The sequence below is a fragment of the Schistocerca americana genome, chromosome 10, assembly GCF_021461395.2.
Source record: "Schistocerca americana isolate TAMUIC-IGC-003095 chromosome 10, iqSchAmer2.1, whole genome shotgun sequence".
NCBI lineage: Eukaryota > Metazoa > Arthropoda > Insecta > Orthoptera > Acrididae > Schistocerca > Schistocerca americana.
This window is the reverse complement of record NC_060128.1, coordinates 168222696-168238221: the sequence shown is the minus strand read 5'-3', so window position 1 is coordinate 168238221 and position 15526 is coordinate 168222696. Positions and strand designations below refer to the sequence as shown.

Here is a 15526-nt window from a genome sequence, read left to right as displayed (position 1 = left end):
TATACGGCGCTGCCCACTGGACTCACGTGGGGACCTCACTTGCGCCGACGCTCAAGACGGACACGTCATCTCGTGTCTCAGTGCGCGACCGACCAACCGACCGATCCAACCGCCAATGACCATTGCCTGAGCAACTCGAGAAGACTGGCGGCCTAACACATACTAGCACTCCGCACGAAAAACAGACACTGACTGCCGCACTAATGCGAACGAGGGACAGACCAGCAACCGGTGACGAGTAACTGACCCAGACACTCTCCGCCTGACCAACCGACTAGACTCGCCGAGACTGACAGACAACCCTGGCTGACCAACTGCCTCCGACTGACTGACCCTGACCCCCTTCCGAGCTTTTTTTTTTCCTTTATTGAGTTTCGATTCCCCCTAAAGGGGGCAGGCTGGCAGCAGCAGCGGCTTATTACGTCGCTCTTCAGCCTACAGAATTTGTTTTAAAAAGATGAAGATAATAAAAAAATAATAACAGTTGGCGATAAAATCGGTGACTTAAAGGTAAAATGGCAGAAAATTCTGGAGCTTAAAACATAAAACACCGGGTTGATGATGCTTATAAAATACACAGGAAGCAGAAAAATAATAGACAGACAATTAAAAAACACGGCGACAGTCTGGGTTCTGTTCGCAAGAGATACAAAATGCACACCCAGCGACAGCATGATTTCTGTTCGCAACACTGTGGAAAGACGCACAACGCTGAACACTCACTTAAACACTGCACTAAAAAGTTGGCGCAAATATGATATACCACACCCGAGAGCAGGTGGGGGGAAACTGGTCAGATGACGGGAAAAAAAGGGTGGGAAGGAGAGGAAAAGTGAAGGGGGAGGGGGGAAAGGAGCAAATGGACGATGATGATCCAAAAGAGGGGTGGGGGTGCTGAGCAGACGTGCCAGGGAGTGGGGAAGGCAGAGGAGGGGAGTACAAAAGGACTGGGGGGGTAGAAAGGAGATAGGGAGAGGGTAGGCGGGGAGAAAACACAGGATGGAAGGGGGGAGGAAGAGGGAGCCCAGGGAAAGGACAGAGGAAAGGAGAGGGGTGAGGATCAGAGTTGATAGGAGGGATAAATGGAGGGAGAGAGGGCACCATCCAGGAGGGGGAGTTGATGGAAGCCACCTTGGGAAAGGAGATGTAGGGTGTAGAGATGGAGGGTAGGGGGGATACAACAGTGAAGACGTGGCAGGGGGCAGGGATGGGAGAGGAGAGGAGCAACAAGGGGGTGAGGGGGATCAAGGCGGCAGGAGGTGTAGAGGATGTGGATATGTTCGAGGAAGAGGAGCAGATGGGGGAAAGGAATGAGATCATAGAAGATCCGCGTGGGGGATGGGAGGCGTATACGGAAGGCGAGGTGGAGTGCATGACGCTCAAGGATCTGGAGGGACTTATAGAATTTGGGGGGGGGGGGCGCCCTTCCGAGCTCTTAGCGCCCCTTAAATGCACGTGAACAGGCAACCTTGCCCCTTTCACACCAGAGGGAGACACCAAAGCTGCGATTGCCACAGCGGCGCCACCGCCAGAAACGGAGGGTGACTGCTTTACACTACGCACTGCAGCGCGCTCTTCAAAACAGCAATTTTTACCACGCCCACAACGGCCGGCTAATCGACGAACCGCTGGGACGAATTCCCGGCTGGAAATGGAGGAAAAATGGTCATGTGAACATCTGTCTGGAAATGCGTCATTGCCACGGTAGATCGTGCTGACGAATGGAAGATCCTCTGACCGTGTGCCATGTGTTCCTTGTGTGTTGCAGATTGTGTGATTGGCAGAGCGTACTGTAAGCAGCAGAATGGTCCAGTATCCATGTCAGAAACAAGCCGAGATGGTGTTTGTGTATGGCCCAGCAGGTGGAAATGGTCGAGATGCAGCACAATTGTATCAAAACAAGTACTCCCAAAGACATCAACCACATCGGACAACATTTCAAGCCCTTTTTGGACACTTGTGTGATCATGAGTCCTTTCAGATAGACGAACATGCAGGGAGGCAGTGGACTGTGTGTACAACAGTTTTGGAGGACCAGATTGTACAGGATATTGAGATGAACCACAGTACAATCTGCTGGCAAGTGGCCTGCCAACATGGTTTAAGTCAAAGTACAATTATGTGTATCCTGCATGACAACCACTACTATCCCTATCACATGCAATGAGTGTAAGGTTTATCAGCAGCCGATTTCATTCTACGGAAGGGTTTTTGTCGATAGTTTTTTTGCCAGGCGATCACAATAGTTGGATTTGTGTCATCAATCCTCTTTACCGTCGAAGTAACCTTAACCAGAACTGTTATCATCAATCTGCATAATCGTCATTTGTGGACTACAGACAATCCTAGGAGAATGATGAGACATCTTATGAGCATCGGTTCAGCTACAATGTGTGGGCAGGGAATCTTGGCGACCACATACTTGGACCAGTTATTATTCCACAATGCCTCGGTGTAGGAACGTACCTAGAGTTGCTGCAGAATACTCTGTCTGGGCTGCTAGAGAATGTGCCTTTGGCAATGGGACAGTTTACGTGGTTTCTGCATGGTGGAGATCCACCCACGTCTGCATTATCACTCGCAAGCACGTCAACATCATCTTCCCCAGACACAGGATAGGACGCAGAAACCCTGTAGTTTGGCCAGCCATATCACCGGTTCTAAACCCTCTGGATTTTTACCTCTGGAGGCATCTGAAAAGTGCTGTGTATGCTGAACTAGTTCCTGGTGTGCAGACCCTTCAGCTGCACGTTCGTGACATGTGTCATACTAGAGCTTGGAACATGCGAAAAAGTGCAGCATCCATGGATGAACATGTGAACATGTTCATTGCATTCCGTGGAGCTCACTATGAACATCTCTTGTGACAAGGATGCGACACAGCTCTGTACTGTGTACCAGGATGGTCTGTTGTCATTGCATGCTCACCATCCTTTTCCAGACACACGTTCATAGGATCTATTTTCCTCCATTCACAGTCAGGAACCTGTTCCGGCAGTTCATCAGTTTTATTAATGTTCACCCTGTGTACACATACAGTGATTTATACTTAACTATGTTCAATGTACCATCTCTCCCTGTCTTAAACACACACACAAACACACACACACACACACACACACACACACACACACACAAAACATCATACTACTTCACGTTCATAAATCCTTCACTGGAGTGCAGGTAGTTGTAAAGCAGATGCAATTTGAGTTTGTATCCCCAAAATTCTTTACATCATTGGTAGATGGCCAAAGATTTTTATGGCTGAATACCTCACTCCTTTCTGAGCCACTTTAAGGTTAAATGAGGCATAGTATTAATCATTTCTGCTTCAAGTATTATATTCATGAACACTACTGTTGTTTTCCGGCTACAATTCAACATTAAAACAAACTTCATAAAGCAGTTTATGTACTGCAAGACTGTTGTCAGTACATCTGACTGTTTAAAGACCTTTTATAAGAGGTTTATACATGAACCTTACACACTGTCTTTAACAATTCTGTTAAATTGAATTCAACCTAATTTTGAATTTAATGTGTTGTCACAGGAATGTAACTCAATAGACTCACTTCACTGTAATTGGAACTCTCATAATTGGGCATAACACTCATGTGTTGGAACACAGTGTCCATCTACTAAGTACTCAACATGTTTGTTTTCAGCTTTAGATATAGTGACAAAACCAAGAGAAAATCATTCACACTGAACTAAATTATACTGACTGGCACAGATCATACTCCAAGTATGACTGTACGAAGAGTGTCCTTACAAAGACTGCTTGTGTGGTCTCTGCCAAGCCATATTAAATACCTTCACAATTATCATATGTACTTTTTACATTACTGAAAAGATTATATTGACAAAACTACAAATAAAAATTAAAGTTTTGCAAAAAATTATGCATATCATGAATTACAGTAAATTATTAAGTTTTTATTGTTATAATCTGAGTTTGATGTATGTTACAATTTCGTGAGAAATTATATTTTGAAGCACTCATTAACAGTACTTTTAAGCAACATTACAGATTACTTACACTGAGATGACAAAAATGATGGGGTAGTGATATGCACATATCCAGATGGTGGTACTACTGCTTACACAAGGTATAAAAGGGTTGTGCATTGGTGGAGCTGTCATTTGTACTCAGCTGATTCATGTGAAAAGGTTTCTGACAAGATTATGGCCACAAGAATGGAATTAACAGAACATGGAACGTTTGTTGTAGCTAGATGCCTGGAACATTCCATTTTTTGAAATCGCTAGGATATTCAGTACTATGAGATCCACAAAGTTGAGAGTGTGCCAAGAATACCAAATTTCAGGCATTATCTCTCACCATGATCAATGCAGCAGTGCTTGCGTAGAGTTGTGAGTGCTAAAAGACAGTCACCACTGCACGATATAGCTGCAGATATTGAAGTGGGATGAATGACAAACATATCTGTTAGGGCAGTGCTGCAAAGTTTGATTTTAATGGGCTGTGGCAGTAGGTGACTGACTCAAGTGCCTTTCCTAAAGCATGACATTGCCTGCAATGCTTCTCTTGCTCTCCTGACGATATCGCTTGAACCCTAGATGACCGGAAATCTGTGGGCTGGTCAGATGAGTCCCGAATTCAGTTGGTAAGAGTTGATGGTAGAGTTCTAGTGTGATGCAGACCCCATGAAGCCATGGACCCAAGTTGTCCACAAGGCACTGTGCAATCTGGTGGTGGCTCCATAATGGTGTGGGCTGTGTTTACATGGAATGGACTAAGTCCTCTGGTTCGACTGGATTGATCATTGACTGGAAATTGCTATATTCAGTTACCTGGTGACCATTTTCAGCAGTTCATGGACTTCATGTTCCCGAGCAACAATGGAATTTTTATGGATGACAACGTGTCGTGTCACAAGACTTGGCACTATGCCAGGTAAAAGGAGGTCCAACACAATATTAGGAGGTATCCCATGACTTTTGTCACCTCAGTGTACTTTGTACATTTTATTACTATCATAATTCCATTGTATGTGTATGAAGTATGTTCTGTTGCAAGCATTTCTTCTGGTATGAGAAAATGTTAATAGTTGATTTTAGCACTATTAACATGTTGGCGATTTGGATAACAAAATTAAATAAATGGATAAAAGTTGCACAAGTGAGAAACAGAAGTTGAATTAAAGTCCACACAACAGTAAAAATACGAATACTTAAATCAGTCAGTGCATACATCATACACATAGAATATATGGTTATGGTATTGAATATGTTATTTGACATGGTGTCAGTAGGTACAGTAAATATTACCCTCCTCTGCTACATTCCATGTCCTCATTAAATTCTTTTATCTAAGAAACACATTTTTTTCTAAATTACAAGTTACCACAAAATATAGTGCCATATGACAGTAGTGGATGAAAATAGGAGAACTAAGTTTATGTACTTACATTTTGATCTCCAAAATCTGATATCACCTATAGTGCAAAAGTTGCAGAGCTTGTACATTTAAGATGATCTGTAACATTTGACTTCCAGTTGACATTATTAGCAATGCAAGCACCTAAGATCTTAGAGTACTCTGTTTCATTTAATGACTTACATTTCTCACAACGTGGTAAGGCCCTGTGCAGTATTGAACTGCATGTATTGTGTTTTATCTAAGTTCAGTGGCAGTCCATTTGTAGTGGACCAGTCATTAATTTTCAAAGGAATATTATTTACATATTTGCGTGTTGAAATTACTCAGTTAGGCGTGGTTGTAACACTTGCATTGTCAGCAAAGCAGACACTATAAGGACTTCCATCTTAGCATCATTTGAGACATCCATGCTAGAGAGTTGTGTGTGTGTGTGTGTGTGTGTGTGTTGGGGAGAGGGGGGGGGGGGGGGGGCGGGGAAACTGGAGATTAACCAACCTGTTATGTACCTCACCACCTGCAGTTATAGGAAAGGGAGGTAAAGGGAGGCACCTTGCTATACAATAGTACTATGAGCGTCTTCCAGAGGACCACTGTAGGTGAAGGCCTGAGGGACCATCCTGGCACTTGTTGTCATCCTGTATGTTCATAAAAATGTATAGAGTAACAGAAGAGAACTGATGTTTTCTTGAACCAGCAAAGACAGTTTTGCAGATATCAGGGAAGCTAAACAGTATTTGAGAATATGAAGGGTGCTTTTAGACAAGAACATTCTTGTACAATGCATATTTATTTTTGTTTGGGAAAAGAAAATGTTATTCAACAGAAATGAAAGGTCATTGCTGATGTGAAGGCCTGCTATGGCTGTGTCCGCGTATCTCACCGACTTGCTCAAAATTTCTCGAATGCTATTGGAGAGTGATATGCATAGTGGGCAGAGATTGCCAAGCTTCATGAGGGACTTTAGTGGGACACTCTGACATTGCACAAGTCAGTTAGGCTTGGTTATAACACTTGCATTGTCAGCAAAGCAGACACTATAAGGACTTCACAGAACTATTTTAGCATCATTTGAGACATCCATGCTAGAGAGTTGTGTGTGTGTTAGGGAGGGGGGAGGGGGGAGGGGAAGTTTTACTTGTAAATGATGACCATTGGTTAGTTGTTTGCATTCAGGCCCTGTCTAATACATCTACATTGATACTCTGCAAATCACACGTAAGTGGCTGGCATAGGAGTCATTGAAGCTACTTATCAATAATTCTCTATTATTACATTCTCAAACAGTGTGCAGAAAAAACAAATACCTATGTCTTTCCGGTGTGAGATCTGATTTTCCTTATTTTATTGTGATGATTGTTTCTCCCAATGTATGCTGGTATCAATGAAATATTTTCACATTTGGAGAAGAAAGTTGGTGACTGAAATTCTGTGAAAAGATCCTGCCACAACAAGACACATCTTTGTTTTAATGATGTCCACTCCAAACCCTGCATCATATCAGTGACACTCTCTTCTATATTTTGTGATAATACAAAACATGCTGCTTTTCTTTGAACTTTCTCAGTGTACTTCATTATCTGCTAAAGTGAGTGGGGTGGTGAAGTGGTTAGCACACTGGACTCAAACTTGGGAGGATGATGGTTCAAACCCGTGTCCGGCCATCCTGATTTAGATTTTCTGTGGTTTCCGTAAATCACCTCAGGTAAATGATGGGGTGGTGCCTTTGAAAGAGCATGCCCGACTTCCTTCCCTAATCCGAAGGGACTGATGACCTCATTTTTGTTTGTTTGCCCCCCCCCCCTCCTGCCCCCCTCTAAAACAACCAACGAACCTGTCTGGTAAGGATCCAAGCCCGCGCATCAGTATTCCAAAAGAGGATGGACAAGTATAGTGTAGGCACTCTCTATAGTGGATCTGTTATATTTTCTAAGTGTTCTGCCAATAAAATGTAGTCTTCGGTTTGCCTCCCACACAACATTTTCTGTGTGTCCTTTCCAATTAAGTTATTTGTAATTGTAATGCCCAGGTATTTAGCTGAATTTGTGGGCTTTAGATTTGATTCATTTATCATGTAACTGTAGTTTAATGGATTCCTTCTAGCACTCATGTGGATACCTCACACCTTTCATTATTTAGCATCAACTGCCAATTTCCAGGCCAAACATATATCATATCTTAATCATTTTGCATTTGGTTTTGATTTTCTGATTACTTTGCTAGACAATAAATGTCAACATCCTCTGTAAACAGCCCAAGACAGCTGCTCAGATTGTCTCCTTAATCATTTATGTTGATAAACAACAACAGAGGGCCTATAACACTATCTTGGGGAACTCCAGAAATCGCTTCTGTTTTACTCGACTACTTTCTGTCAGTTACTGTGAACTGTGACCTCTCTGATAGTAAATCATGAATCCAATAGGATAATTGAGATGATATTCCATAAGCACCACTTTGATTACAAGCCACTTGTGAGGTACAGTTTCAAAAGCCATCTGGAAATGCATACCTTGTCGATAGCACTCAACACTTCGTGTGAGTAAAGAGCTATTTCTCTTTAATGAGAATGGCATTTTCTAAGCCCGTGTTGATTATTTGTTAATAGACTGTTCTCTTTGAGGTAATCCATAATCTGCATGTATGCGGATACTCTGCAAATCGTACTTAAGTGTCTGGCAGTGTTCAAACACAAAGTATGTTCCAAAATCATGCTGCATATTGACATTAAATTATATGGGCCTGTAATTTAATGGATTACTCATTCTGCCTTTCTTGAATATTAGTGTGACCTGTGCACCTTTCCAGTCTTTGAGTACGGATCTTTCACCGGACGAGTGGTTGTATATGACTGTTAAGTAACCCATCCATTGCAGCATCTGGAAATGCTGCCAACAACAAATGCAACGAACAATAACGTACAAAATGAGATCAAAAAATAAAAAAAGTTCACAGGGCATTAGGCTACCAAACCACTGGTCTGTGTTTGATTCTTGGTCATGGCATTTATTTTCATTCGATATTTTTTTGGTGTGTCTGATAATATTCTGATAATGAGAATACCTTTCTTTCCCTTTCTTTAAATAAAACATCAGCAGGTGTCATTAATAATCTAATAAGTGTCCGCCCCCTGTAGCTGAGTGGTCAGCGTGACAGAATGTCAATCTTAAGGGCTCGGGTTAGATTCCCAGCTGGGTCAGAGATTTTCTCTGCTCAGGGACTGGGTGTTGTGTTGTGCTAACCATCATCATTTCATCCCCATTGACGTGCAAGTTGCAAAAGTGGCATCAAATCTAAAGACTTGCACCCGGCAGATGGTCTACCAGACCCTAATCACATGACATCAAATAAGTTATTTTCATCACGCTACATGATGCACTATGATAGGACTTTTGTAGCTAATGATGCTCAACTGACCTAACTGTGAAAATGATACCACAGAAATGTACCTCTCTTTGTCAACTGTGTGACGTTCATTTTTCAATAGGTAAAGAATTTCATTGCACAGCTTCAAAGTTAGGTGATATCACAGCAAAGCAGAGAATTACGAGGCAGAGTGGATGCTATCTAAATTCATGCATTGGTCTGTAACCAGTTGTAGACATGTACCTTTCAAGAAATCCTTCTATACGCATGGTACACATTAAAACTGATCATTAATAGATCTGACTCTAACAGTGTGAAACATACGTTTTTCCATGAAAATTGTATCATAAAGCATGTCAATGCAGCGAGATTTGGTCTGTGTGTTGTGCATGGTGTGAGAAATATATTTATATGATAAGTTTCACCCCACTGATTGTGAGAACACTCACAATGAGACAGTTAGTGAGGATTAAGCAATCAGTCAATACATTACATATACTTGCTTGATTATTAAATGTATATCCCAATGTTTTACTTAAAAAAAATTGCAAAGAAAAGTCATCCGATTATCAGGTACACTGGGGGAAAAAAAGGAAAAGAAAAAAGAAAGGGAAAGCACCCATGAATCAAATACAGACCAGCAGTCTGGTAGTACAACACCTGTAGATTAGTTCCATAATTAGTAGACATCTCATTTTGTAGCAAACAAACTAAAGTTTGATTGACGTAGTGCATCAGTAGCCCATTCCACCACCAGGTGTGTGAGCATAGTGCACTGTCAAAATTGCTACCTTTGCTGGTGCATATTTTGGGTATCTGGATATGCTTGAAAACTTTTTAATTCCATAGATCGATGAAGATGAATGAGATGGTATGGTTTACTATTAGGAAGATGATGCACCATCTCATTTTCTCAGGAAAGTTTGAAGTTTTCTCAGTAATCGCTCCCAGATTGCTGGATTGCCCATGGAGAGCCAATTGCATGGCCACCTTGCTCCTCAGACTTGACACCACTGGATTTCTTTCACTCAGGTTTAATTAAAGGCCATGAGTATGTTCCTCCCTTGCCAAACAATTTAGTCAACCTGAAAAATCGAATCTATGCTGCTGATGCACAAGTTACACCCAGCTTGCTGCAATGAATGTGGGAATAAATTGATTACCAATGGGATGTTTGCCGCATCACAAATGGTAGTCACATCGATCCAAAATGACGCTTGACATTTTCATGTGAAGCTTGGGTTGTTTGCTAGAAAATGACACATTTACCAATTCTGTCAGTTACCTCGGTAAATTTCTATATGATTCTAGAGCTGTAAAGTTCTTGTTGGGTCACCTTGTATATTAATACAATATGTTTGTTCTTAGATTATCCTTCCATGCTATGCATTGAAAATAGAATTTTCCATGATAGACTTTGACTTTGATTTTCTTCAAAAACACATGTATGTTTATTTTCGATATAGAACACCCTTGCAAAACATGGCCAAAATCAGTGACACACATGTCAGACCCTCCCCTTGTGACATTATTATTGAATCAAGGGTTCACAGTTGCATCTTTTAAAGATTAACTGCAATCAGTAAATCTGTTGTCCCGCATAGAATTTTTGGTTGAAAGAAAAAAAGATTGTAACATACTCTATTTTCATTTGTGCAGATCTTTTATTTGTTATTGATTGCAAATGCTGCAGTGAAGAGCTTTTTGTTATAACTAATGAAAGTAATCAACATAAATTAGCTGCCCAAGTAGCAAAACTTTGACATGGAAGGAGCAGCAGAGGAAGTGAAAGGAAATTTTGGAAGAGCAATAAGGAAACGCAGGGAAAATATACCAGTGCTGATGATCATAAATGGCATAGCCAATGTGGATGAATGTATGGAACATGAAGCAGACGTGCATAAAGGAACTGACAAAATGCTAAGTGTAGAATATAGCCTCATAAGAAACAAAGCAAAGACGAATGAGGCGAAGAGAGGTAGAAAGCAGAGCAGTGACTCGTTTAAAATCGTGACTGTGAGCAACACAGTAGTGGAAGGAGTGAAAGAATTTTCCTGTACATGGTACATGATCACACATAGTGGTTTGAAGCAAGAAAGATGTCAGATGTAGATTAGCACACGTCACATATAGAAATGAGGAAGAATTGCCTGAAAATGTACACCTGCTGCACAGTGTTGTGTGGACCATTTGAAATCTAGAGGAGAAGAAACCAGAAGCATTTGAAAGATAGGCCATTGAAGAATGTTAAAAATTAAATGGTCAGATTAAATATAAAAAGAAAAATAAGAACGGAAGGGCATGTTAACTGGACATCTGCTTCAGCATCCAGCAATAGTTGATATGCCACTGGAAGGAACAGTAGAGGAGAAAACAGTTGGGGTGGATGGATAGTAGAATATTTAGTACAGAAACAAGATGATGTTGGTGTAGTAATTACAAAGATGTTCAAAAATTTGCTGGGATGGGATTAAAACAGTTAATAGACAAAGAAATTGAGAAAGAAAAACATGGCTCCAACTGGGTATCTCTGGGTATTTTTTAAATCAGTTGTTATCTATGCTCCCCTCTAGGGACACTGGCTGCCAATGGCATGTTGCCACTCTTTCACACTTTGACTAAAATAATCCAAAAATAAATAAAAATTATTGAAATTAACAAAAGCTACTACCTTCATTTGATGAGACATTTGTTTTGATTGAATTTGTTGGCCTTTAGGTTACACCATAGAGCCAGCATATACTCTCATACTTAAAAAAGATATACAGGTATTTACATAAAATTAGTATTAGAATGCACTGAACTCTCACCAATCTTGCCCTCAATGAATAGGCCTCTCAGTAATGTGGCCCCCTTCTGGCATCTAGTCATTCAAGTAGAAGTGACTTGCACAACAATGAATTACTGTGCACAACAGTGTTTGTTAGTTTATTACCATGTTAAACAATGCTACACTGTTTGAAATGGTGGTTTTCTTTATAGTTCAGAAGCATTGCTTCTATAAGGAAACATGTTACATTAGATCTCAAGCAAAGCTCAAAACTTTAGATAAGTTAAATCAAGGTTTTATTGATTGGCGACACCATGTTGTCTTGTGCACTATGACCAGATAACAGGTATACTTGAAAAAAGGGACAGCATTGGTCGTATATTTTTTACTATTGCAAAATCGATTTTCTGTCACTGAGTGACCATCTTCAGTGCTATATTGTATAACTTAAATTGGGATGCACTGTTGTCACTAAGCTTACGGCAATCACATGTGGTTGCAGAGTACAGTGTTGGATGAGCAACTATTTGTGACATCAGAAAGAAAGTTGATGCTATTTGACAGCATGTAACCCAAATGGAGAGCGAGTTGTGAAAACAGAAGGTAATGCAAAACTGTGAGAATAATGAACTGACTGTAGCTGTTTAAAGATGGTTCATACAACAATGCATTAACGCAATTCTTGATAATAAAAAAAAAGCAGTTGGATTTAACAAACAACTTGGTGGCAGTGTCTTGTCTGCAGCAAGTGAGGTTTGCTTGCTGAACTATAAAAAACGAAACAGCATGCAACAACTGACAGTCACTGGGGAAAGTTGGTCAGCTATTGAAAAAGATACAAAAGTGTATCTAAAGAAGATACAGAAGATATCAGAGGAACAATATTCACCTGCTAATGCCTTGTACAATGCCGATGAAATGGCCATCTCCTACAAATTGCTTCCTTCAAAGCAATGTAGTTTGTACACCCAAAAGAAACAGCATGTAACATTAATGACACGTTGTAATGCAAATGGGAGTTATAAACCAGAATGAGATTTTCACTCTGTAGCGGAGTGTGCGCTGATATGAAACTTCCTGGCAGATTAAAACTGTGTGCCCGACCGAGACTCGAACTCAGGACCTTTGCCTTTCGCGGGCTAGTGCTCTACCAGTTGGTAGAGCACTTGCCCGCGAAAGGCAAAGGTCCCGAGTTCGAGTCTCGGTCGGGCACACAGTTTTAATCTGCCAGGAAGTTTCGGGAGTTATAAAGATTGGGAGCCCCAACATCCACATTGTTTTCAACACATAGACAGAAATAGATTACCAGTACAAAATTGAGCTCTGAAGGAAGCATGAAAGAACAGAGAAATATTTTCTCATTGATTCCAGAAAACATTTGTAGCTGCTATGAGAAAAGAGCTGAAGAAGAAAAAAAGGTTCTTCTGAAAGCTATCCTTCCAACTGACAATCCACCCTGTGATCCTCCTGGTGTAACTCTAAGGTCGAATGGTACATAAGCAGTGCTTCTTCCACCCAACATGACAGCCCTAATTCAGGCCATGGAATTTTGAAATCAATGAACTATCATAATCGGCATGTACTTCTTGTCTCCTTGCTGAACAAATACGAAAATGAATTCACTGAGTCTACGTCAAAGGTGTGGGAAGAAGTCAACTTACATGACAATATTTTCCAAACATCAGAAGCATAGGATAACGTGGACAATGCCACCATAATGAAGAGTGGGAGAAAAGCCAGCCATTGATGCTAATCTGGATCCAGCACTGAGCGACAGCAACAAGTCAGTTAATTCGGAATTGTTGGCTACTGATACTTTGTATATTGACATCTTCTGCAAGATTCCAGCAGGTAGGGAAATTGATACAGTGGCTGAACAAGGAAAACTGTGAAACAGATTGAACATTAACATCGGCTTACACACACTCAACACTAAGGTTATCACTGAGACATTAATGGATGAACAAATAATTTAAAGATATGCAGGAAAGTAATGATGAAAGAGATCAAGAAGAGGGCATAAACAGCATGGCAATTTCTCATAGTGCTGTTGCTGAAACCACAGACAGCTTCCTGGAGATGTAATGCAACAACCAGATACATGAAGTACCAATTTAATGCTTGTTAACCAGTTGCATGATAAAGCACACCACTGTTGGGGTAGCATCATCCTAACAACTAAAAATTTGCGAAATCTTTCATAGTGGACAATAGCGCTGTATATGTACCCACTCAAGAACCAATATTCCTTTGAAAATGAATGTTTCTTTGGTTTTAGTAAAGCACAGTCTCTATGTACTCAAACTAAATTTCACACACTTTCAATAACCCAGCACTTCCCCAATCTGGCACCCATCTGTGAAGGGAATGGCTCGACTAGTGAGACACACTCGCGCTCTCTCTCTCTCTCTCTCTCTCTCTCTCTCTCTCTCTCTCTCTCTCTCTCTCACACACACACACACACACACACACACACACACACACACACACACACACACACACACACACTGACACAAATTGTGCTTTGCAGAAGGCACAAGAATGGCGAAGGTGTTGCATGACTCCAGGCACAGACCACTGCAGTTGTGTGGTTTATCACCCATTCCCAGCAGATACATAGAATATATCCTACTTTGCCTTTCATGTAGGACAACCTCGGCAATGTGACCAAACTGAATGGCAGTTTGTGCATCTTGTATTACAATGTTTGCCACTCGTCTGCACTATGCTGCTTCATGAACTAATGGAAGGTCCTTCCTCCTCGTTTGCAGCATGCGGCCTTGCATCGACATTGCTGCCATCAGAAGCGAAGTTGAAGGAGCTACGTGGCTGAGGGTGTCCACACCGGCATCGGCTGTTCTTTCTCCGGAAGTTCTGTTGTACACTTCTTGCAATCTTGTGAACTCAAGTGCTATATTAAAATTATACATATTATTTTTGTTACATTCTCATTGTTTTAATCAAGTGAAAATCCCTTTCTCTTTCATTTACATATATTTCTTCTTATTAGTTTGGTGCATAAGTTCATAGTGTTTTTGTTTTGCATGTTGGAATTCCAGTTGTTGTGAGTTTATTTATCAATTCTCATTTTTTATTTGTTGTTCACTGTTGCTGTTTCAGTTTACACATTCCCATTCTGTCATTTGGAGATAGTGGAGATGTGCATGCTAGAGAATGGAGTGCCAAGTGGAGAAATCGGAACATTTCTGACATTTTCTTCTTTTTCAGTTCAGTAGAGGGGTGACAGGCAGAAACACTTGTGCCATGTATAGTGATAATGCCATTGGACAGAGCACAGAAATAAAATAGTTTCATTCTTTTAAGGAGGATCGGTTTTCAATAGTGACCCTCCATGTTCAGGAAGACCTTCGAGGTTCAGTGAAGATCATTTAAATGCATTAAACCACAATGACCACATCATTGTACTCGAGAACTGGTAAATGTGACAAACTCTAATCAGTCCACCATCATGTGACATTTGCACACAATGAAGAAGGTTCAGATATTAGGTGTATGGGTCCTGCATGCTCTCAACCAATAATCATGCAAATCAGTGGGTGGCCATATGTGCATCTCTGCTTGCTCGTAATCAACTGGCTCATGAACAACACGGACCATTTCTATCCTGCGTAGTTAACAGTGGCAAGAAATGGTGTCTTTATGGTAACGTGGGGAAATGAAAGGAATGGTTGAGCCCAAACAACTCCTAGTGCAAAGACATGTGTGCATCCACAAAAGACAATGTTACGCATCTGGTGGAACAGAAACTCTGTAGAGAACTAAAAGTTGCTTGCCCAAGGTGTACACTACAGTGCTGACATTTATTTTTAAACAAATGAGACGTCTTGCAGGCACAATCTAAAAACAATGACCAGGAACACTGCGTGACGTGAGCCTACTAGATGATAATGCCCTTCCACATTCTGCTAGACTGACAAAAACATTCTATAGAAACTGGGTTGGGAAGTCATTCCACAACCACCTTACTC

General features: G+C 41.0%; 1 protein-coding gene across 1 annotated transcript in view; it reads left to right on the top strand.

Annotated features, from left to right (window-relative positions):
- Window positions 1-14407, top strand: part of LOC124552345 (synaptic vesicle 2-related protein-like) — a 137425-nt gene extending 123018 nt beyond the window's left edge. The window contains exon 12 of the mRNA XM_047126614.1: window positions 14309-14407. Coding sequence (XP_046982570.1) covers window positions 14309-14370 — 62 coding nt within the window. The 3' untranslated portion in view covers window positions 14371-14407. The remainder of the gene's footprint in view (window positions 1-14308) is intronic.
- Window positions 14408-15526: the final 1119 nt, after the last annotated feature.